The 25,198-nt window shown below is 43.7% G+C and overlaps 1 protein-coding gene across 2 annotated transcripts in view; it reads left to right on the top strand.

Moving 5' to 3' along the window:
• GABRA5 (gamma-aminobutyric acid type A receptor subunit alpha5) overlaps positions 1-25,198 on the top strand; it is a 56,987-nt gene that overhangs the window by 11,689 nt on the left and 20,100 nt on the right. For both annotated transcript variants that reach the window (XM_054809398.1, XM_054809388.1), the window contains one exon: positions 16,157-16,239. In XM_054809398.1, coding sequence (XP_054665373.1) covers positions 16,157-16,239 — 83 coding nt within the window. The remainder of the gene's footprint in view (positions 1-16,156; positions 16,240-25,198) is intronic.

The raw sequence follows: 25,198 nt of genomic DNA, 5'->3' as shown, positions 1-25,198 counted from the left end.
TAAGGCCAGAAACTGAGGTCTTGTTCTGGGGCAGTCCATCTTGAACCCTTGGAGCTTTTATTATTTTTATTTTTTTATTTCACTAATAGTGCTAAAAGGCAAATCATCATAGGGATAAATGAAATAAGCTAGCAGCACTGTGAAGCCGCTTTAGCAAGTACTTTCCTGAAAACAAAGCTGGCACATTATATTGGCAGAGAAGCAGATTGGTGTCTCAGATCTTCAGGGTCATGCTCCTCATCTGATTAGAGGATGCTGTCAAGCTTCATCGTTGTATAACCTAGATATAAGATATAATATCTGCGATGTTAGAGCATTGTCTGAAATTCTTCTCAGGCCAAATCCCACATCGATGTACAGCAATTTGCTCATTAAAGGTAATTAGCCTGTAGTAATTAAGACTGCTGCCTATCTTCAGCAGGGTTTTCTTCAAGAGCATAGTCATACGGACAAGACTTGAAAAAGAGATGAGGGGAAAAAAACTACCAACCAACGAAGTGTGATTCTGGGCTTTTCACGTACAAGCCCAGAGTGGTGCCTAAGACCCAGCAAAGTGCTCGGGAGCCTGAGGTTAGATGCTGAGATGGCCGGGTGTTCAGCAGGCAGCCCCCAAATGAAGGGAGGGGGGAGCTGAGCTGCCGCCAGTGCCCGTCCTGCTGCGGGGCAGAGCCGACAGCCACCCGCTGCCGCGCGTTGGGATGGCGAGCCCCAAGCTCGCTCCTGCGGCCCAGTGGTTAAGACTTTTTGGGGCTCAAGGAGATTACCCTTTTGTATGCAGGCACTTGGAGCTTCCCAGTTTTACTTCAGGTTTTTCCGTTTTATTTTGGCCCTAGCCTTAAATCTCTGCTTCTGAATGGAAAAGAGGTTTAGGAGAAGTAAGGTATCGTTACAGAAGTCCTTACAGCTATAGAGCATCACAGTTGTAACTGCACCAGTGCTAAAAAGACTTAGACGTGATAGAGGTGTTTAAAAAAAGCAAAAAACCCTCTCATTTTCTCTTCTGCTATGTGTATTGCTGTTCTTACTAGCCCCAAGTTAGTGATCTCTGCAATAATAAACTCCTGAACCAATGTGAGGATAACCGTACATGCTTAAGTGAATAAAAGTCAGCGTAACTATCAGAGAAACCTATATTTCACAAAATTATTGGTAATGTTGACCTTGAAACCAGTCTCACTGCCTTTAGGACTGCACTAGTACAACTCCAGAGACTGCCACAGAGGCAATTCCTGATTATCTGTGTGAATTACTTGTGTAAGTAAAGTCCAGACCAGGCTAGCAGTCGGCCTGGAGCAAATTACTACGTCGTGCGGTGGATTCGCAGCTGGCATGCTATTTCTGTGCAAGCCCTGGGTTTTGCAGCATGAAAGAAATGCAGTGAAGCACTGATCCATGAGGCAATGAACTGAGCCACCCGAGGTAGCGGAGCAGCACCTGGGTGAGCGAGACCTAGGTGGGCTTGCCGCTGAATCTCAGTTACTCTGTGGAGGTGCCTCTCCTGCGACCATGGCAGAGTATTGTCACATCAGGTGCTGCAGGCTATAGGTATATTGAGGAAAAGACAGTGCCCTGCTCAGCATATGCAGCTGGAGAAAAATTTGGGTGTGACACAGACTTTCTCATCGTCCTACTCATTCCCTTTTCCGCTGTTTTTTACAGGGGAGAAAGCTCCTCGGGATTGATGTTTTTGTAGGCTACAGAAAGACACAGAATGCTTTTCTAACCTAAAAACCATGCAACATAATTTTTTTTTTTTGGTAGAGTATTGTGTGTGGGTGTGCATGTGTGTGGAAATAAATTCCCACTAACCATGGTGTATGCGATAAGAAATGGAGTGCAAAGCTTTTTAAATAGCTTGCCTTCCACTATTGCAAGTAATAACTTTAAAAATAAAAGAGCGTCTATGCTATTCTGTTTAAACAAAAGTCAGGAGACTGCTTTTGTAACGTGCATGGAGCTGTGCTACTTTACGGGTAGCACTTTTTTTTGTGATGGGCGTTTCAGCAGCGTGAGCGAGGCTCTGCTGCGAGGTGGCTGGAGGATCCGGTCCCAGGCTGCGCAGAGGTGGCTGTGATGTGCAGCCAGCCCCTTCGACTGCCTTTGCACGTCCCGACGAAGGTAGCAGCTCAGCACTACTACCTAGCATGGCTTTCCGTGAGAAGATAGGCAGCGTTGAGCTTTTTGAGGGGAGAGCTCCTCGTCCCAGTGGTGGTGCACTGGTTGGAGGCGCTGGGTCTTAGCTGGGGCGTCAGCCCCATCCCCTGCCGCTCCCCCCAGGCTTACGAGGTTCTCAGGATTTGGGGATGTGGAGACAACCCTCCGCTAGCTCTGCATTCCCCTCGTTTCCAAGGAGGAATTGCAAGCTTCCCAGACTGTACGTAGGAGTAATCCGTGCAGGGAGGATTGGACCCTCTGTCATTGACGGAGACGCTTGAATTGCTTTTCCAACCTCGCATCTGGCTGCCTGAATGAAGAGGAGGGAAGCAGCCGAGCCGATGCTGACCTTCCATCTTACTTGACTTCCAAATATACTGAGTGTGATCAGCTGAGTAAACTTCCAGCTTTAGCGCTTGTCAGTACATGCATTTTCATGATACATGTGTTTACTTATAAAGAAAAATTTATTCTTTGCATATTGCATTCGATGATACGTTGTCTGGGTCAGAAGCTGATGGGATATATGTTGCTAGGGAAATCTGATAAATGAGCTTCTACAGACATGTAGTATTAAAACCCTTCTGCATGAATATGGGAATACAGCATGCTTCTTAGACTGATTTCATAGGCAGCAGCGTTCTCTGCAGGGAACGACTTAATAATTCTCATTGTCTTTGATTTGGTTAGGCCCTATTTGTTTCATTTCGCTAATGTGGTTTACAAATGATACACTGCTGAATTGAACGTTGCAAATTCCGTGTCTGCCCCTAGAGGGGAGTATTGTCCGTATCTCCACTTTTAAAAGGTTTTGGTTTTTTTGTTTTTTTCTTCTTTTTAGTAGGAGCACTGTGGTAAGAAAGCACTAGCAAATATGCCTCACTAATTTCACTAATCTGTATAGAAAAATAGCTTTGTGAATGGAGGCAAAAATTGATTTTTTTCCTTTAAAAACTTATAAGATATTTAGTTTATCTTATCTGAGATATAAATGTTATAAAAAGCATAAAATTCGTTTATTCCATGCAACTATTCTGAAAAATGGGGACAGTGATTTAAGCAGCCTTTTCAGGCTAAGAAGAGAACTAACATGTCTCAGTGAGCTGCATTTGTTCCCTCAGTGGGAATTGGCTATAAAGACAGAAGCTTTGATAAACTTTGCTATAGAACGCCAGAAAAAAAGCTGCAAAGAAGCCAGAAATTGTATGAAGTAAAGCATGCTCACTAGGGTGAAGCTTTTGGACCATAAATTAACTTCTCACCAGCAGCTCATAGGCATTTTTTTATTATTTTCTATCAGCTTGTAGATATTGAAAAATCTTTCCGTGTCATCCCAAGGGCTAGGCTTCTTGGAGCCCCATTCTCACCGTCATTTTGGAAGGACCCCAAACCCCTTTTGCTACTACCAGGACTGCCAGGCATCTGATACAATTTGGGATTTTAAATATGACATGGTCATATGTCTGAAGAGTGTACAAACAGATTTTTCCCATGTTATTATGGAGACTGAAGATTGCCAGAGATCCTGAGAGTGTTTACAGTTAAATCTGTCCCGTTAATCTGCAAATTCATAATTTATCAGCTGAAGACTGTCAGTGTGGTGTTAAGAAACTCCGAAATCTTTATTACAGCCCTGAAATACAGGTACCTTTACTGCTCCTGGAAGATGTTTAAAATTCAGCACTGTGTAGGATGGCTATCCACTTGATGGCAGCAGAACCACGCTGCTTGCTGTTCTGTAACAAAGACACAGGTTTATCTAGGCTGAAAATACCGCTTCTTACATTAGCACCGAGCGTTAAAATTGTATGTGCAAGTGTACACATGCCCTGGATGCATATTAGCGCAAAGTCTGCTCTTGTATGAAGCACTTGACTAGCAAGCTAACCAGTGTATGCTATTAGAGCTATTGATTATAAAACCAGTTGACTGGAAGATATGGTGCTGCTTTCAAGACTTCCATTGGGAAAGCCAGGTTTTGTTGGCTTGGGTTTTTTAAGGAAAAATTATTCTATAAAAAATGTGTGGGTTCTCAAGCGCTGACTGCCCAGAAGGCAGCCTCTCCCAGATGCAGGTTTGCTTGCGTGGCCCTGAGCGAGGAGTGACCAGCAAATCTACGCTTTAAAACGAACCCTTAGTTTTCAATCAGCCAGCTGTCGAGGTGGGAACATTTCTGTTCAATTTGAATATGTTATTCTTATTTCAAAGGGAAGATTTCATTTATGCATCCGTTTATATTTACAGAAGGGGATCTGTCAATGCTTTTGGGCATTGTATAAATATTACAAAACTAATTAGGAGCTATCGAGCCATACAAATATGCATTTCCTTTCCCTGTGTTAGACTTGCTGCCTTTTCTTTCATATTCAAGCTTCAAACTGCCTGAAGCTGGAAGAAAAAAAATGATTTCTTCACATTGGGCTGAATATTGCAGAGTGATGAAAAACTGCTATGGTGGCAAGGATTCTCAGCTGCTTTTCATCAATTCAGATTTTGACAGAACAAGAGAAAATAGGGATGTGAAGTGAAGGGCCCTTCCCTGAGGTTAGCAGCAGGATTCTTGTTTTAACACCAAGCATATCGGTTCCCATCTCTCTGCTTTGATTGCACGTTGCCCCATTTCTCAAAAGTTGTCCTTCAAGGAAGCGAGATTTGTTGTTTTGAAAAATCCATGGCTGGAGTTACCCAGAGGGAGGGAAAGGCATCAGAGGAGACTGTGGTATAATACATTCAAAATGGGCAATTATGACCTGCCCAAATATAGTCCCTATGTAGAGTGTGTGACAATAGCCTATTCTGCTAGTAATAAAAGTGGGCAGAGCCCCGCAGAGATCTCCGTCACAGAGACAGGAACTCGCACAGCAAGGGCAGAATTGATTAAAAGACAAAATCCAAACCCAAACCAGCCTGTCCTTCAATGAGGGAGATGTTTGCCTGGACTTTGTGGGGTTACAAAAGGTCCCACTTAAGTTCCAGGTCTGTGCCGAGCACAGAGGCAGACCCATCTTTCTGTTGGGGTTAGCTGGTACAACTTCTGCCGAATTCCCTTGTGATCCCCTCATTTTCTAACAACAAATCGGTCGAGGTATCGTTCACTGCTGCAGACAGGCTGACCTGATGTCCCAGGTGTGCATGGAGGGGATGGGGTGACCAAACGGAAACCAGAGGGAAGGGGTGCCCTGACAGGCATCCCCCAACTACCCCCAGGAAAGCCCAGCTGTGTTGGTGACTCTGACTTTGCCCAAATCTGCAGATAGGTCTCAGCTTCTGCAGCCGGGGGCTTTGGAAAAAACTTATAGATGCTGAAGAATTGTTATGGCTACATTATCTTTTTTTATTACCAGGGGAGGATAACATTACAGTGAGCTTCCTAGTCATTTCACTTCAACTGAAATGAAAATTTTCATCTGCCTAATCAGAAATACCATCCCCTGAAGTACATTTATGTTTGTGCTGAAACATCAGACTGCCAATGAGCAATATAAAATACGCTGCGGTGGAGTGCACCAGGCAGGATGGGTGGGATTCACCTCAGCTAATTTTACTCATCTGTAACATTGATGGCTGCAGCTGAGCCTCTTGGCTCAGAATTGCTCCCAGTGCAGAGGAGAGATGTTTTTAAGGAGTTAGGTGTCTGCATTATTTCAGATGTCTACTTTAGTATGAAAGATGCTTATTTCTCTCCACTCACACTTCCAGGGTTTCCTATTTTCTTCACAGTGTCAGAAAAGGAGCATAGGGTAACTGCTGTTACTATTGATGTCAGTGTTTAGTCACATGAGTCCCATTCTACTTACTTATTTCCATTGGTGTTTCCCACCCGCATGCTCACGTAGCCTGGAGATGGGTAGTGTGTCAGCTGCCTAAAGCTGTGGGATGTTCTGGCCAGCAGCTGGTCCTGTAGCTGTGTTGTGGAGGACTTGCACAGTCTCCTCTCCACGCAACATAAAGCCCAAGGTTGTGTGAGCATAGCACATGTGAACGCACTTAAATTGGGTTCAGTCCTCCATTTTTGTCTAGGTGGGTGTAGGAGGGAATATAGTGCACCTTAAGAGGAGCTCCAGAAACGCCAATGAATTGCAATCCTGCCCTTGCTTGTTTAGATGAAGGGAAGAGCCCACAGAATGTCAGTGAGGAAAGGGGTGCCTAGCAAGGGATGCCAGAGGCCAGCTAGCTGCTGGTGGGTGCCAGGTACCTGTGACTGAGTCAAGAGTGGAGGATCAGGATGATCCATTTGAGGGCTTAGGTGTGATAGGATTCTGCAAGAAATCGGGGTAGAAGGATTTTGGGGAGCAGGATACTTGACACTGATGAATGGTCACTCAGGAATAACTAGAAGGTACTGCAGGTTGGGATGTAGATACCTGAAGTAATCAGAAGGTAAAAAGCATGTGCGTGAGGAATAAAGAGCTTAGGGAGGCTGGAGAGCGGCTCCAAGCTACTTCAGAAAAGATGACAGGAAGGGCCTAGTCTAAGATGCTTCAGAGATGTCTGCTCAGATGAACATGTTGTGGTGGAGTGAGAAATTAATCTCAGATCAGGTTATTCCACAGTTACCCTGTAGGAAATTCTTGGTTATTTGCCCTTCTCTGAAGGCTTCATCAAATCAAAATGCCAATATATATATAGCTGAGTAAAGTCATGCAATGGGCATGGGTAGGAATGGTCTTCACTGTCCCATTCCTTTCCACTTGGCTTCTTCGGCCTTTCTACCGGAAAGTGTCTTGGTGTGATGGTGCAGATGAAAAAAATGCACATGGCTTGTCATTTAATGAATAGTCCACTGGCACTGCCTGTTTCTAGTCTTTTGTCTACTCTGTTGTGAGAAGCCTTAAGACGTTGCCTTTGGAGACCTCAGTTACTTTCCAAGAGATCTTATGTCTGCTTATCTTATACTGATGTTCAGCCTGACTTATTCCATTTCCTACTGTTAAATTAAAATTTCCTGAAACCACATACACAAACTTGTATCTTACAGTCACGTTTATATGACTCAAAAAATTCCAAACCGTTACTTCTATCTGGTTGCTCTAAATGATGAAGCAAGTCTTTTTCACCGGGCTCTAGCTAAAATCCTGAGGTCGTGTCCATTATATGCACTACATCCAGTATAAAGGCCTAGGAAGAATTTCTGCAAGCAAGGCTGGCCTTCCCTTTGCGTACTCCTGTCAGGAATTTGGGCCAGGAAACTTCAGGACCAGAAAGGATGATAAAAACCTGGATTATTTTAATGGCTCGGTCAGACTTCATAGGGTTGTCTGATCGCTCCACAGTCATCTCATCAGTGGCTAATGCCCTCAAGTGTCCTGTCCAGGTAAAAAAAAGACTATGTTTTGACTTGGAGATTCAGCTAAAAGATAAGGAAAATTAGCAAAGCCTGCTTAGTCAAAATAATAAATACCTACTCTCTTTGCTGTTAACTGTGAATCTTAAAAATATCGGTTACACAAATTGATTTCAGCATCAATTAAACTCAAAACATGATCTCTGTTTGCTCAGTCCAGTGGTAGAATATTGTAGAATATGTGTCTCACCCATTCTACCTGCTTTTGCTTTTCTGTCTCTTCTGAAGGTGTCACTGAGCTGACCTGTCACTGAGGTGTAGGCACAGCTTTGTCTGTCCCTGTTGGTGTGCAAGGGCACAAGGGGTGCGTGCCCTGGGGGGAATTGTACCCCGCTGATCTTCTTAGGAACAGGGAGCTCCTATCTACCTGCATAACTGCATCTTCATCCTGGGGAGATATGTGTGGAGGGAAGGAGCCAAGTACACTGTTGAACATGGTTTAGCATGGGGACAGTCAAATGTCACTAGGAGATCCATTTGGCCCTTCCTTCTCTCAGGTTGCTCTATAGGAAACAGGTGCATAAGCTATAGCAGATGCTAGCACTGGTGGTGATATAAATAGCAAACAGATGGTAAATTGAGGCCTGTTTAATGGCTATTTATAGTGTGAAACAGCTGAGGGATCAGAGGGCTCTTTCCCTGGAGTAATGAGTACCCACAGCTTGCTCCTTTACCTGGCCTTTCATGGCTGTATTGATCAGGAGTGTGTAGCATTTCAGAGGCAAGGCAAAAAACCCAGATAATAATGTCCTGCTTGGATGGCTAAACAATCCCTTCTGTGTACCAGTAGGGGTACATATAAGTAGGCATGTGCATGTGTTTCCCTATGAAACAGCATATTGTCAAATTGCTCGATGCACGCCCCTTTCACACAGAGGCGTGGAGGAGCATTGAAGTTACACAAAAGGCAGGAGATCTTGATGAGAGGTGACCTGGGAGGTGGACATAGAAATGTGAGGTGAATAAGAAGAGGCTGGGGTTAAATGAATGGCTGAAAGGAAACTGGTGAGATGTTTTGGAGCTCTTCACAGTTCATCTGAACTGTGGAAAATAACCAAGGATTTCAGCTCTGTATTTAGGGTTGTCAGATCATAATTCATCCTACCTACCCTCCCATGTCTGTGCATCCTAGTCTAGATGTGAAAGAACCCAAATGGCCTGGTACTGCCCATCTGTTCTCCCCCACCCCCTATTACTTTCTAAATCCAGCTCATTTGTCTCTACAGAAAATACTGCATGCAGTTTTGTGCCTGTCCATACAAATATAAAGGTTGTGTGAGCTGGGAGGGAGGAATAGGATGGCTGTGCATCCAGATAACCCTCACCCAAGGGGGAACGTGTGCCATACTGACAGGCAGAAATAGAGGAACAAAAGCCCCTTTGGCCAGTCAGAAAATGTTCACCGATCAAATAATCTAGCAGGTGGTATCAAAATTGGAGGATGGGTGCACTGTGCCATGTCCATCACAGTCCTTAGCCTCCATCGCCTAGCGTGCCTGCGAGGGCTTTCTGTGCTCCCTTCTTCCTTGTGTACTTGAGTTTTGTCCCACTGAAAGCAAGGGCTGGATGACTCCCTGTGTGGTCGGGTGGCACTGGGCATTGCCTTCACCAGCTGGTTCTGCCAGTAGCTGGGACTGGCCTCTCTTGAGAGCCCAAGAGAAGCCCATAGTTCATTCTTGCACAGCGCTGCAAGAGCAATGGTATTTCTTGCAGTTAGCACATAGTTGAACATGCCACCCAAGGGCCATGCTGATGAGGAGACCATAGTCAAAATGTGTAGCATGTGCAGACTGGGGGAAACGTGTGGCATGGCATAAGAATTGTGGGCTGGTTGAAATGTTGTTTCCCATTTTACCTGCATCAACAACTGCATCAGCTTCTCAGCATTGCTAGTACTAGTTAGATTTTTGTGTTTTAATTCAAGAATTCGGTAGAAATAGAAGCTACTGCACAGGAGAGATTTGAAAGCCTTCCTCAGGGGGTGTCAGAGAGAGTTCATCGTGTATAAGGGACCAGCAAGGAGAGAAAGCTTGGAGAGGTTTTTAAGTGAAACTATCGAGTAGATGGGTGTGATATATTATAGCACTCATAGCTGCATAGCCATACTGGTCTTAAGTTTCTTTAGGAAAGAAAGGTTTGTAGGCAGAGAACCTAAAGAAGGAGTTGACTGCCAAAAAGCTTGGGTTTTTTACAGTGGCACAGCTTTTGAGATCAATCCTGTCTACTTCTGATATCTGAGGATAACCTAGTCTTCAGCACAGTTAATCTAGGCAATTAAAGTCTTGTTTTCTCACTTCAGCATAAGCTATGCTAAGGATTTGGTTTGCTTAAAATGAGAGTTTTACTGTCAAGTACACCATGCATCTGAATTATGTATTCACAGCTCACAAAAACATTGGTAACTGGAGCTCTTAGTCTTCCATAGTCCCTTCCCTGTGGCATCTTCAAAGCATATTTCGGTGTCATATAAAGATAACACATCTCGGCATCATAGGAAGGTTGGGAAAGGGCAGTAATTTTGGCAGAGTGGTTATGAAAAAATGGTCTAAGACAGAAATTTCTTCAGACTGCCTCACTCCAGCTCCTAGCTTTAATTTTTGTTCTGTGTTCACTTTGTATGGTGGGTTCCAAGGAAATGAGTGTACAACCGGCGTTACAGATAAGAAGCAGTGGTGAACTGCCTCCATATCCCACGTAGAGGTGCAGAACAAGGCCCTGAGTCCATATTTTGGCCTCTTTTATCCAAAACATTTATGGAGATTTGTGAGCAAGGCAGTGTTTGAGTCACCGAGAATAATCAGTTCTCTCCCCACTGAGCCAGGCTGCAGACAGACGCCCAGCCAGGGGCGGGTTTCAGGGCGACTCTTACAACCGTCGATACCATGACTGACCTGTGCCCACAGCCTAACTCTTCTGTGCTGGGCAAGGTAACCCACTATCACCACCAGCAACAGGGTTTGTTAGGACTGTATGGGAAGTGCTTCAGAACCAAGAAAGGTCTTTACATATACATATATATAGGGGTGTGTGTGTTTGTGTGCATTTATATATGCTCATATAAACACACATTACATTTACTTAAGGAACACAGTGAGACATGAGTTCCCTGGACTGCACACTTACTCTGCTTGAGCCTGAAACAAGTCTTGCTTTAAAACCCTTTGAAAGGAATAACAGTTTGGTTATAGAAGTGTTCCCAAGACATCACAGTGTGAGAACGGGTGAATAGTTCTGTCCTGAGTCAAGGCTGAAGGAGCAGTTTCACAAACCTAACAATGTGTTCACAGTTTTGAAAAAAACCAACCGAAAACAGCAACTTTCCGTTATTCTCTTATCCGCATGAGCGTGCGAGAGTGCATACTGGGGATGCCGCAAGGGCTCACGTTGTTCTGCCGAGGTCCTGTCGGAGCAGGTACCCAGGGAAGCTCCTGCTGGAGTTGGCTTCTGGGAAGGGTCCAACCTGACCGTGAAGTCTTCCCTTTGCAGGGAGCACCTTGGCGTGGGGTATGGCTCGGGTAAGGCTGGATCCACTTAACTCTTTTTTTGGCATGTTGGGGAGATGTTGAGATAGGTCTGAGATGAGGTTCAAGCAAACATTTTGCCTTTTTTAAAGGAAAATGGTGATGGCTGGCCTCATGCTGGGAAGGGCACTTTGGCTCTTCCATGCCCATTCTGGCCTGAGCCCCGCAGCGGATACTGGTTGCCAGCACAGGCAGGGCCAAAGCACAGCATTAAAATGCTTCCTTCAATCAGGGGCAAGGGCAGGGACAGAAATAAACAATTAAGAAGGTGGAGCTGGTTTGGGGATTAGGGCAAACAGGCAGAAGAGCTTCATATCTCTCTGGCCTTGGTACCTCAGAGCCAACAAAACTTTCCTTGTGTCCCCTTCATCAGTAACTCTTGTTATTCAACACTTATCTTGAGTTAACTTCTCCCAAAAGCCACTGGTGGCTCTGCCGTTGTGCTCCCCTCTCCTTCTAAAGCTCTCTACTTTAATTTGTTTGCATACTAAAGCTAGTAGCTGATAGGAAAAAGCAAGTTTCTATGGCTATCTGTTCGCTCCCCGGGCAGGTGACTGCCCTCACCTCCTGCCTGGCAGCTGCAGATAATACTCCGGAAAGTGTTTTCTGCACTTCCAGGGTAGCAAAGAGATGATAGCTTTGCTCAGCCTCCCAGCTCTTTTCCCACGAGTGGGAGCAGATGTTCCTGGCATTGAGGGAAATCACGGGAACAGCGGGGAGGTCCCTGCAGCGCCCTAAAACAGGCTTTTGCGGGACAGAGTGCCTTGTGCTCTCCTTGAAGTGCACTTGCTGCAGATGTCTGGCTCCCAAACATCTGCATTTATTTCCTCACCACGTCTTCAAATTTAACACCTCCTCCTCCCCTCGCCTGTTAAAAAGCAACAGCCTCTTGAAAGCATCGTCTTAATTCTCCAGTGGAAATGGTTGAAGGTGACTTTTCTGGAGTGAAGACGACATGCTGCTTGAATTGTTGTGCTTTCCTTAGATGGGTATTCACTTATGTGTCTATATTTTGTTGAAATAGAACATCGGTAATCACTTTATGTTCTTAACTTAAAGACTGTATATAATGAAGCTTTGATGAAACTTCGTGTACAATTATGGATGATAAGTGAAATAATTTGTAGACCTAACTTTTTTTTTTCAGATTGTTAAGGTATGCTGTAGCATTTTGTTGGTTGATTAATATTTGGATAGCAGTGTAAGTATTTGGAGCATTATGAAAGTGAAATTTTGTTGTTAATAATAAATCAGCAGCTGTAACCAGGGTTTGTTACATATTTTGGGCAAATACTGGCCCCGTTGAATTCAGGGAGAATTTTACCATTAACTTCAATAAAATCAGAGTTTCATCCTCCCATTGTAAAGGATCTTTAACAGCCACTTATAATCTTGTCAAAAACTCTGTTTGAGTGAAACTAATCCCATAGGGCTTTTATTGAGACAGAATGATGGTGGAGGAGGGAAGCTTTTAAATGCTTCTGTTGGAAAGAACTGCAGTGCTTGTGCTGTGACAAAAAAATCCTGGTTTGGAGACTGTCTCTAGCTCAGATAACTGTGCTGCAGCGAGCACAGCAAAATCCTTCTGGAGTGACCATATTAAAATGATTAGGCAAAGGCTGTTTCACATATGCATGCCAAGGCCTCCTTTCTCTTCTTTCAATAAATGCAAACTGGGAGTAGTTTTGTTATAATCATCTGTGTAGAGTATGCAAAGGGTACCTAAGCTTTAACACAATGTTAAAAGCCAAAGTGTGCAAATATCACCCCAGGTGATATTTGAAGGAGCAAACCCAGCTACCAATTTCTTTGTGACTCCTCGAGCTATGATGTGAATATATAGTTTGTACTTTGCACCTAGGAGCAAATCTGTATGCAGTGACCCATGCTTCCAGCCCCCAGAGCGTAAGAGATGGCTGCTGCGCCATTTTTGTTTCTGCATGCGGTAGAAAATCCAGTCTCTTTGAACCAGGAGTTAATTTAGTGGCTCTGTTTTTCAGGTCCTCCCACAGTAATGAAAAGCAGCTACTGTCGGACACAGAGCACTCTGCAGCAATGCAGGGTGGTGACATTTATGTGGTGTATCAGAACCCACAGTCAAGTTTTCTGTTGCGTTGCCCATTACGAGACACTTCACAAGCCTTGGGTAATGCACACTTCGTAAGAGGTAGCTAGGAGAGTGTTCTCTGAGCATTTTAAATTTACATAAGAAGATCAGCCACATACTTTTTAATAATAGCATGTAACAAATAGGTATAGCCAGTTCATTTGTTCAAGATGGCCAGACTAGGAGTGGCCCTGGGATGGAGGTACGGGAAAAGGACAGAAGCACGTAGATATCATTGACAGCAAGCAAAAGGAACTTCTTCATCCAAAGAATTCACGTTAAGGAAAGGAAAGGCTGTACCCAAGCACATCTGCAGCTGCTAAACTTGGTTCTCCCCACCCCTGGGCTAGACCCAGATGACTGCACCAGGCACCATCCTTTTGAGGGGTGCGCTGCCTTTTGCTGGGTGAGGAGTTCAGAGGGGGGCACAGGAGTAGCCTTGGCACCACCTGGGTCTTTGTGGCTTCTGAGACAGGTAGTGGTGGCCAGGTGCCCTCCAGCCTTATGTGCTACCCTTTCATTTAAGACAGGCAAAAATAATTTCTGGAGGGACTTAATTAAATTCCACGAGGTCACAGTCTCTGTGCACCTCATCTTCACTTCTCCTCCACATTTACAGCTGAGGAATGTCTACAGCCTTCCTCATTACACACAAGGGTTATTTCCAGAGATGTGGGCAGCAGGATACAATTCATAGGACAATCAGATGAAGCAGAAGGTCGTATTCGTAATTCTGCATTGAATTTTCCTTTACTTCCTGATTCCAGCTGGAGGGGGGCAAAAAGACAGCTGCTGTCTTGGTAAGACGGATATAAGGATCCCCTCCTTCGATGTTTGCAGATGACAAGTATGTGTATTAAAATGTTGTCAAGCTGCAGCCTTTGGAACAATGTACTTGAACTGTTGGTAGACAAAGAGACAGGAGGTGGACTGCAGTAAACCACGCCAGCTTTCTTATGGCACTTGGAGCAAGGTTTCTGAATTTATCAAGAAAATTAAATTTGCAATACTTAGTACAGAAAATATAATGATGCATTGGAGGGATGGCAGCCTTGCTTTCAAGTATCCATTAGAGTGATTTTTATGAAAAGGATGCAAGTTCTTGGCAGGATGCTGCTAGAACCAGCCTGTGAAATTCATCCACGTAGCACTCTCAGTGACTGTGGCTTTGCTGGCTTTGGTGCCCAAGGGCAGTCTCCAGTACAGACAACTCCATATTTTAGTGATTTTAACATTTCTTTTACAAAAATAAAGTCCAAGAACAATTTTGCCTAAGGGCAAGTATCTCAGGCCTCAGTAATTTCTTTTCTATATTGTACACTTCCTGTCTGTTCTTACCAAATGATACATTATCTCTGTTCAGAACCGGATTTTTTTTCTTTTGCTTTATATGCTGTATTATCATTACATTTTCTATTACTGTTTGCAGTTTGCCTTTTTCCCTCCCTGTTTCCCAGCTCATCCTCATGATACGATCTCTAGCCAACGATACTATTGCATTTCTCTGTGCTTATTTTGCCATTTCCAGCTATTGATAAAGCTCCAGAATTTCTATGCGTTGGCAGAGAGTGGAGCCATTTCCCCCAATTTATTGTCCATGTAGCTGGAGTGCCCGGCAAGGCATCATTGTGTTGTATTGAATTGGACTGGCTGAATGCTGTGCCATCTGTACACGGACAGATTGTTACCCTTTACGATCCCTTTGGATAGAAGTTCTTGTAGCAAGAATACTCACTTTGGTGTGCTAATATGAAGCGGTGAGTACATATAGCTGGGCAGTACAGCTACGTGTGGCTGTTGTGATAGGAAAAGGTACTTTTGCATTCTGGTAGTAGGGCGTTGTGGATTTCTTTGCAGATTTTTGCCCCCCAGGCAGCAGTTTGGTAAGGAGCCAGGCTGCCCTCCAGCAGAGCCCTGCATCACCCCAGCACTGGGCAGTCTGTGAGGCTTTGGGTGTCTCTGGTCTGTCGCCTCTGAGGCAGAATAGCAGCATAAAACGAGAAAGCCATACGGTCATTCATAATGTAAAATGAGATTTGCATCCTCACTATCCTGAGAAAACCATCTGTATTATGCAAATATCAAAATGGCCTAATCAAAACCAGATTCTCATCATGCTATGTGCTGCCTGCACCCAGGAAAGTAAGCTCGGGCCCTCTTGATATATTTGATGTCAGTATAACTGATACTGCGCTGCTCAGAAATTTACCTCAGACTTCATGTTCAGCTTGGTATGTCAATCATACAGAACATCCATAGGATACATCTATTTTTTTCTAAGTTTTTTCTTCCCTACTCATATGTCCACTATAGCTCAAGAATTTCCACATAGCGGCCGGGAGGTCCAGGATAGAATCGTTTCCCCAGGCAATATGGTGGGGAAAATGATCCTGTTGTTTTTTCCTGACAAGAAGCCCAAGTAATTCACAATTGGACTGCCCCGATACCATGTCATTTCCACAAAAACTAACTGTAGGGCTGTATAAAGTTGTATGTGCATATATATATGTAATTGAATTTATATATGACTTTTTAATATAAATATAAACATTTATTTTATATAAATTTATTTATTTATAAATATTTATTTTTATGTGGTTAAATAGTTACATCTATATATAAAATCAATGCTTCTTTATGTCTGTAACAGTGCTATACTCAGGAGTCAAGTTCCTATTCTAGTTGCAGTATCTACAGAAAACAGAAAAGACTAAGGTGCGTGGCAGAAGCTCAACTACAGGAGTTCCTTCACGTACTCGTAAGAAAGAATGATGGTACTGGAACAGCTTACATAAATAAAATCAGTTCACGTGTCTCAGCGTTACTAGATAAGGCCTACAGCATGCACCCACAGTGGTCCACCTGGCTTATCTCACATTCGGTTTAACGGGGGGTTGCTGTGATTTCAGCAGGAGCGAGGAGCCTTCAGGGAAAGCTTGCTTGCGTCAGCAGTCATGTATTGCGTGTGAGAGGCCTAAAGGGAAGGCACCGAAAGAAAAATGATGTGTTTTCTTTTTACTCCCCCCACAGATTGACCATCTCTGCTGAATGTCCCATGCAGCTTGAAGATTTCCCCATGGATGCACATGCTTGCCCATTAAAATTTGGAAGCTGTAAGTTCTCTTCTGAAATAAGAACTGAAAAAATCCATTGTTATCTGGCTTTTCAGGTTCAACCACGTCTTGTACGAATCGTTCCCCTTTCCCCACCCCTTCCGTTTTAACATTGCTCATTAGCACCCCCAGTCTGCCACCCCTGCTGCTCCCCTGCTGCTCGTTTCCCAGGAGTGTGCTGTATCTGGCATCGCTGCCTTTCAGCTCACGCTTGCATGCTCGGTGATAAACGGTGAGCTGATGGGTCATATGTCTTGTATATCCATGTCAAGTGCAACAGCCACTGTTAGATGGAGTAGTAGATGCAGACAGCTGCTAAGTTGGTGACTTGGTTTTACATTTGTAGAAAAATGGAGCTTTTATTGGACAGTGTCGGATTGATGTGCTGTTGTGGTATTTATGTGAATCAGACTGCAGTGCAATATCTCTACATCACATATATTAAAAGAGATCTAGAATATTAAAAGAGGAAATATCTTTCCATTTGGCTTTAATAAATCCAGTCCTGTATCTTGTTACATGATGTTGCATACACATGTATTTGTATATATGCACACATTATTCTCAACTGTATGCTGAACGATGATTTTTCCTCAATTCCAAGCCTCTAATCCACCACACTGCTGCCTTGCCAGAAGCTTACTTTAACCTCAGGGGATCAGATGGTTATATTTAGATACAAAGCTCTTAATTAAAGTACAGATGAGGCTACTACAGTAGACGTTTTTTATTTTGGTAATCAAATTAGAGGTTCCAGGTGCAATCAGTGTCTCTAAAGACTTTTGAAAATTACCAGGCAAGGCATTTTGCTAGTCCCTGAAGCCACCTAACTTGAGTATTTTTCGATGTTTTTTCAGTCGTATCAATTTAAAGTCACTAATCCTAGCAAGATTAAGCTTCGCCTTTATCATCTGTATCTGCCCTGGTTTAATACTGGCTATGCATTGTCTTCTAGTGATCATACTAAAAAGTAAAAACACTGTTTCCAGTAACAATTACCAAATTACCAAACTTAAGATGAACTGATTTCCCTTCCCTCTTCCAATTCAGATAGACCCAGTTGCATCTGAATAGCCACCAATATTTTACAAGGTCAGTGCAGGTTCAGGTGTGTCCATTTACTTCAGCAATATTAATTTATAGCAAAGCCAATATAGATCTGAAGGTCCATACTCCTTTACACCCAACTTAAAAAATGATATGCAAACCATCCATTTCATTCCAAGCTTCAAAATGGGAAAACATCTCTCAAGAAAGTGTCATTATTTGCATACAGGGTTAAACAAAAACTACTGGAAAAAAATTAAGATTAAAAAATAAGTTTTCCTTCCTAGTATTACATATTCTTTACTGTAGTGATAGATAAAGTTGAAGTCACACCTGTTGGTTGCTAGTGCAGAATATAGAATTGGGATGCTGGGTAGTTTTATGTAATCTTGCAAAATATGCAATATAAACAAAAAAATACATATATTTAAACAAAGAGCCTGATGCAGCAGAGATCTGAAGCTCACCCTTAAAGTTAAATTGATGCTTCGATGCATTAGTATATTAGGTACAGTAAGATTCTAACACCCCATATAGTAAGACCAAAAAACCCTCAAACATGCAAGTGCGGGAGATAACATTTCTAGATAAGCTACAAAAGCTTAGAAGGAGTACAGTCTTCAATCACATTAAAAAAACCCCAACAACAGCAATCTGACTGAATGCAATTACAAGTTCTGCTTGTGTCAAATGTGTTACATATTAATCACCTATTAGCATGCAGGTAATTTTAACCCAGGGAAAAAACAACACTGAAAAGTCATATTTTAGGCAAGTGAGGGATGAATGCAGTTTTAGTTTATCCTCCTTGCCATGCTTAGTATGCAATCCTGGAGTATATTTTGTAAGCTACTACAAGTCACCTTTAAGTTCTTCCACTGTGTACAGACATGGAGCCATTTGGCCTGTGCTAGTCCACACCACTAGCCTCTACAGTAAGTAGATATATAAGGACAAGCTATAGACAATCTTTCAGCCTTTGGAATATCTCTATTACTGATCTGACAGCTCATTAGTAATTTATTGTTATTTAATATGCAGATGTTTGCACAAGTAGCAGCCAATAAGTCAGGGTTTATTGAATTAGCCCAGATGTATTTTAGGAGAATACAATATTTATTCCTTATTTACAGCAGTACGGGCTTGCATTAAGTCATCTTGAGGCTTGCAGCCTGACAAAGCCTACAGAGGTGTTTTATACACAAGCGCATGCCCTTCCTGCTTCAGCTTTCCTCCCTGTTTTTCCCCAAAGGGTTTCTTCTTAATGGCCTTCTTTCCAAGAAGTATTTTGAAAAAGCCTCAAGGAATAGCGTCAAAGTAAACGTTAAACACATTATCAATAGAGCTGGGAGGGTGCAGAGGAGATGAGCACTAACTGGTCAGAGGGTGGAGAGCGCAGGGCAGCAAAACAAAGCAGCCGGCGCACGGGCGGATGGGCAGCAGAAAGGATGCCAAGAAGCAATCGGTGCCACATCAGAGGCAGGAGCAGGTTATTATTTTTCTGGCTGCAGGAGCATTCACTGCACTTGCTATAATTCAGCAAGCAAAAGAGAAAAAGCCCTGACATTTCCTTCAGTGTTAAAGAGAAGGAATGTTAATCTTGCTCACAGAAATAAAGGTAAATGTTGAATTTTTATGTCCCCTTTGGCTGGTTTCTTGCTATATTAGAATCATGGCAGATTTTATGGGCCTAAGCAGCATTATGTGTAGCAACAGAATATTTTGAAGAAATAATTAAAAGCAAGGTCGAATATGGGAAAAGGGGTATAAAGTTACATGTGCGCACCACCAGCCTAGGTACTGGCCAGGCAGTTCAAATGCCAACTACAGAAGTAATACTTCTTAATGCCCTGTGGCACATCATGAAAAGCTATGCTGGCGAGAGGACAGAAATTCAAGGATGGCTTCTAATGAACTGAACAGAGCAGGTTTTATTTATCCTCCTATTAAGTGCAACACCCCAGTGCTCAGAGATGGCACGATCAGGTGGGTCTGTTCCAGGAGGTCTGTGTGTGTACGTGGGTGATCTCCCTCCGGGCTTGCATCCCTGCTAGTGATAAGGCCACCTGCAGAAATCATCCCACATAAATCTCATTTAGAGGCATGAGGGAACTGGGGATGGTACATGAGTGCAGGCTCTTGGGTTGCTGCAAACAGGCTCCACTCCCTTCAAATCGGGGTGCTCGGTGGGGATGGCCATGGCAGTCTCTTCTTTACCACGTGGTAGCATGGGAAGCATGCTGGTTTCTTCCATGCCTGAGTTTAAAATAAACTTTCCATTGCAGTTCTGGTGCTGACCCGTACTGTAAATAAATTTGCTGGTCAAACAGGCTCTGATGAAATTTCCCAATGCCAGCCACAGTTTTGCTAGCAGCCTCTTAGCCTAAGAAATTCCTCCTTACCCCCAAGCTATTTCTGGTGTGGGGAGGAGGAATTAGGTAAGACAGCAAGGACATTAAAGCTAGGAAGCTTTAATGTTTCACCTCTTCCACTGATAGGCCTTAAGAGTACATTAAAAGTATCATTTAGTACAGTTTCCAAACACCCATGTGTCACCGGGTAGGTAAGCATCATTATCTCTAGGGCAGCTGAGGCAGAGAAGTTAATTGACTTTCCGTAAGGTCACACAGCAAATCAATGTCAGAAAAAGGATTAGACTCAACTTCTTTGGTTGGAGAGACAGATGTCTAATCCACTAGACCATGAAGGCCTCTGCCCAGGCAACTGACTTAACTCCTAAATCTCATTTTACTCATGCGTTAATTATATCAGTTTTACCTAGCTCACAGGGTTGCCCTGAAGATGAATTAGTTAATTGCTATTAGTGAACGTTAACCAGTGCTTTGACAATATCAGATACTTTAAGGTGGAGTCTATTTATCCCAACTGTCTCTTGAAGGCACAGTGTCTGAGTACTTGTAGTTACCAGATCTTGTATTGGAACAGATAAATGCATGAAGCTGCAGCCCACTAGTCACTCACCAGCAAAAAAAACCCTACTATTTTTAGAGTAAGTAGAGAGTCTAATGAATATTCAGAAAATAATGAGATCCCCTAGCTCAAGAGCGGATAAAAAAACAGGCCTGCTGTTTATTCCCGATGAATTCAAGTCGGCCATGAAGATGGCAAAGGTTGATCACTGTTGATCAAAAAGGGAGCTTGCCGACTGGTTGTGAGAAAACAGCACTAGGTACAATTTGTAGCGTCTGAAGAAAGTAGTTAACACGGTTTATGTACATCTTCCTTTCTAACAGCTCAAAGTGAGTCATGGTGTCTGCTGTGGTCTTTGATAAAGGAAAGTGCACAGGCTATTTCTGTAGCAGGAGGCATGCTCAAATTATCTTCCTCTAAGGCAGCCAGTGAAGTCAAAGTAATGAGGAGACAGTAACTTCACCAGCATCCCAGGATATTATTGCAACACAACATTAAGGCACTCACTGTTCAGAAACTATCCATGCACCTGCAGCTGCTGAGAAATTTCTCCAAAAAAGTGTTTTAAGACAATTCCCCTGATGGTGATGTTTCCCTATAATGCTGAGAAGGCACTAAGGTGAAGGCACCTACAGGGGCTTTCTTGATTTTGTGCTTCCCCCCATTAGCATCTGTGAAGCTGCAGGAGAACTGAAGGTGTGGAGGGAGAACTTCAGAACAGAGTCCTTCTAAACAGACTCTAATTCTGTTTTAGTAAAATGTGATAAAGAATGTATTCAGCCTCTCAAAAACTATGGGTGAAAGTCTTGTATAAGAATATAATAAAATGAATAATAAATGAAGACAAATGTTAATTTTAGGAGACTCTGAAAGGGGAAATGGCTCTTTGGTAGGTTTTCCTGGGATGCTCCCAGGGAGATCTGGAACTGCAGTCTCACGTGTAGAAGCAGAGCTTTTTTGTTACTCATTTCTATCAGCTCGCCAGAAGAGGCTCCTGAGTCCGTTCCTGAGAGCAGAGACAAGCAACACAGCTTGTTGACTCTGCTGGGAAGCGTTAGTGCCTTCTTTATGAAAGGGCACGTGGAGAGAGCCAGGGAGGTCCTCTGTGAAATGCTGAGCGGCCAAGTTCAAGACCAAGTTGCGATTTTGCAATTTAAGGCGAAAGCCAGCTAATACAGAAATGATAGGTTTGGCCTATCTGCAGTGTGTAGAAGCTTTACTTGAAGTCAAAGGAAATGTGCTGCTCGCTCATCTAATGCCTTCTCTTATGTTTTCCTAAGGCTTATCACTGCTTCCTTAGACACCTCCATTGCAATGGACATTGACTGACTAAAATAAGGTGAAGCTAGGTGAATACTAAAATTCAATATTTCTAAGACATTTGATGTATTTTTCTGCCTCCTCTTCCTGCCCCATGTTACCACCAGATACCAACCACCATTTTGGTTGGAATCCTTCTCCCCTAATTTATAGCTGTTTAGAAGCTAGGTCTCCAGACACACTGAAAAAGATGCTTGTGACAGCATCAGACAGGCAGTCTAGACAGCTAGCTTGAACCAGGGTTGTAATTAAGTTTCACTAGTAAATCATAGGCATCTAGCCTTAACTAATTTTCCATAAAACCCTTAGAATGAGTGGAGGAGTTGGAGACCACCTAATGGTATTGCTGTTATTTGCCTCTAGTTTCCTTGAAATCATGGATACATGACTGGTCGTGGGTCTCCGTTGTTTAAAAAAATTAAATGTTTTAGTTCAGAAGTCCTTAATACATAGACTTCTGACTGAAACACACTCACAAAATCATAGGGATTCACTAGAGCCATGAGGCTCCACTAGACTCCCCCAGATCTGCCGTGGCTCTTACCTGTTCTGGGACGTGGAAATACTCTGCTGCAGAATGAGCACAGTGGTTTGGCCCACATCAAAAGCCTCGCATTGACAGCAAAGCCTTGGAAATGGACAGGGCGGATCTGTGACAATTTCAGATAGACAAATATGTCACAGTTAGTGATCCAGACTCCCTTTATGGCCACCGAAAGGAAACAAGTACTTCTGTAGTGAGGTTCATTAGAACTATTGTTGATACTTGCCTAAGGATGAATCATATTTTAGAAGTTCTTATTTTTCTGCAATTGTAGCTCAGTAGATAAGTGTATTGTACCCTGGTCAGACTTAGAGGTCCATTTTTCTCTACATCACTAGCTCAGAAATACATACTTCTGTTGTACTTTGTTCAGAAGAAGCAGTCACTGCTGTAAATTAGTTAGGTATTACATATGTTGGAGGTGAGCTTTTGTATCTCTCCTAGGTACTATTTTAGCTACTTCTGCTGGAAGTCCCATTTTTCAAGGGATCTTAATAAAGCAGTCAGTAGGGCTCTTCACTATAGACTATATATTTCTGCAAGCATCTGTATGAGCTGTGCTGTTCCTCCTGCATTGAGTGGAGTGGGTTTTACGAATAGATACTTAAGCTTTCTCACAGGTGGTGTAATATAGCCTGTACTCATTTCGGTTATGCGTGTAGAGCAATATAGACACCTCTTTAGTCCAGCATTTTGGGCAGTCAGTGCTGCCAGCAGCTTCATCCTTGCACTGAGTCCCACAGTCAGGGTGGAGTAATGCAGCCTGGAGCTCCCAAAAGTTAGGAGATTCAGCAAGCGTGGTGCGTAGAAGAAGATACTGTAGTATTCAAGTATCTCAGAGATCTAAGAAGCTTTCTTAACAGGAATGTACTCAGAAATTAAAAAGCAGGGTTCTGGGCCTGGACTGCATGGTGCTGGTTTCTGCAGCAGCTACTGTTATGGGACCCCAGAACTTGCAAACGAATACGACCCTAACTCTCACTTGTCTGGTAGGTTTCCCATAGACATGATACCTTTTAGTGTGACAAAAGGGAAAAGAGCCCTTTCTAAAAGCTCCCTAAAATTATCAGATCAGTCAAGTTTTATTCACCCATTACAATGACACACATCTAAGACTTGCCAGAAAAGGCCAGAGAAACTGTGCTAATATCCTCTTTAAGCGTTTGCAATTGCTGTCGTTAATTAACTTTTCAAAGACATTGTCACGTATACACGGTTGCTGTATGCACTGAGATAGTTTTAAAAATACATTAAAAACGTGGTGTTTGCTATCATCTGGTCCTCTGGATGTGTGATTGCTTTCCTGTGAAACAGTGCCCAGCTCCGGGTCAGTCACTGCCTACTTCTGGTCACCTCCTGGTTAGAAGCCAGTGAGTTTTTCCCCCTTAGGTTCATAACAGAGCAAAAAAGTGAGGTCAGAAAGAACAATTGCTCACACAGTGCATTTGCCATGTGATCCGAAAAAGTTGTCTTCCCCATCCGTCTCGCAGCCAGCGCTAACCCCAGGCTGCAAACTCTGCCAAGGTGCAGCAGCTGAGGGCTTGGCTCCCCACCAGCCCGGAGCAGCCGCCGCGCCAGCAGGATCGCCCTTAATGAAACCCTTTTCTGTACGGGTAAGGAGGGCTTCCCGGCGGCAGCTTTCGTAGCAGCTGCAGAGAGCCCCTTGAGCGGCCGCCGCTGAAAGCCTGCGCACCGCCTGCCTGGGGAGCAGCCTCCTCATCGGGAGGTGGCCCATGTACATCAGGATTTTTTTTGCGGGGGGGAAGCTTGATTGGTGGTGTTTTTGAGGTCAAGGAAACAAAAGTTCAGGCAGGGGAAGGAGTTGGTGTGGAGATACTCAGTAGTGGGGTTTTTATCTCGCCTGAAAGAGGTCTAGACACGATTGTGGCGAAGCGGCCTGGAGCTTTGCTGATGGTATGAACATCACCATGTGTTTCCCACTCTGGAGACTTCCGCCTAAATTTAAATGCTGCGCAACTGCCTGATTACAGGAAAACAGTGATTCAATTTGAGTTGTCAGCAGGAGAAAACAGCATGCAGAGACTTTGTGCTTAATGTGCTTAAGCTTTCAAATGACCCTTGGGTGCAAACCTGCAAAGACATTGCTGGGCCCGTAATGCCCCAAGAGGCACAGCGAGGGCCTGCGGTTGCCAACCATGGATCACAGGTTTATGCCACTGGTAAATGGGATGTTATTTGTAAATCTTACAAATGGGTAAATACTGCTCCACTGCTTTACAAGCCAGGTTTTTAATGGCTGTTATTTTCTAAGGTGGCTGTTTCTATGGCTTGTAAGCATTTCATAAATGTTTCTGAAATCGTTCTGATGATGCTGGTGTGAGGTTGGTAGGTCTCTGCTGCCTGCATTTTGCAGGTGGGGATAAAGGAGGGAAAGAGCAATTACAGTCTCTTCTGAGCAAAGATAGAGTGGTTCATTACCTGCTTTTATTGCTTCTGTCGTTATGGGTCCCTAGGTTCAATTAGAGCCTCCCAGTGCTACTGCAGTAGATTAATGACAAAATGACTCGCCTAGGGTGGTTTCTTTTTGGTGGGGGGGGAAGCTGCAAGATACTGCTGAAACTTCGATTTCAGTTTCCAGTCTGGCAGCTCCTTCATGACACCTCAGTCAGGTGGGCCAGGGAGTCCTCCCTCTACATTGTCAGATGCCACGTTAGCCTCCTCCCCTACACAGGGAGCCAAGTCAGCCCCAGCTGTGACCTGGCACTGCTGCAGTCCCAGCTCAGCAAGCTCCTTCAAAGGAAACAGTTGTTCTGTGTTGTCCCCCATGAAGAAACGAGAGGGAAGGAGGAGTGGGAAGAAGAAAAGCCTGAAAGGACTTCTGTTTTTTCCCCGTTCCCCATCATATTCACCGAAATTCTCCTCATGGCCAGCCCGTGCTAGCAGCTAGCCGTTTTGCTGAAAGCATCCCAGTGGTAAATCTGTCAGCAAAGCTGGGATTCCTCCCTCCTAAATTTGTATTTCTACAGAGTAAATATATACAGCTGAGCTGATCGCTCTCACCCTCCTATAGTCAGGGGAGAGAAGTAGATATTTTTAGGCTCAGGTTAATCTCCTCCTAAAGCAGATGACTAAAATAGGTCAGCGGATGGCTGTAGA

Source organism: Grus americana, chromosome 1, assembly GCF_028858705.1.
Source record: "Grus americana isolate bGruAme1 chromosome 1, bGruAme1.mat, whole genome shotgun sequence".
Lineage (NCBI taxonomy): Eukaryota > Metazoa > Chordata > Aves > Gruiformes > Gruidae > Grus > Grus americana.
The sequence above is the reverse complement of the archived record's forward strand: the minus strand, read 5'-3'. Positions and strand labels throughout refer to the sequence as shown.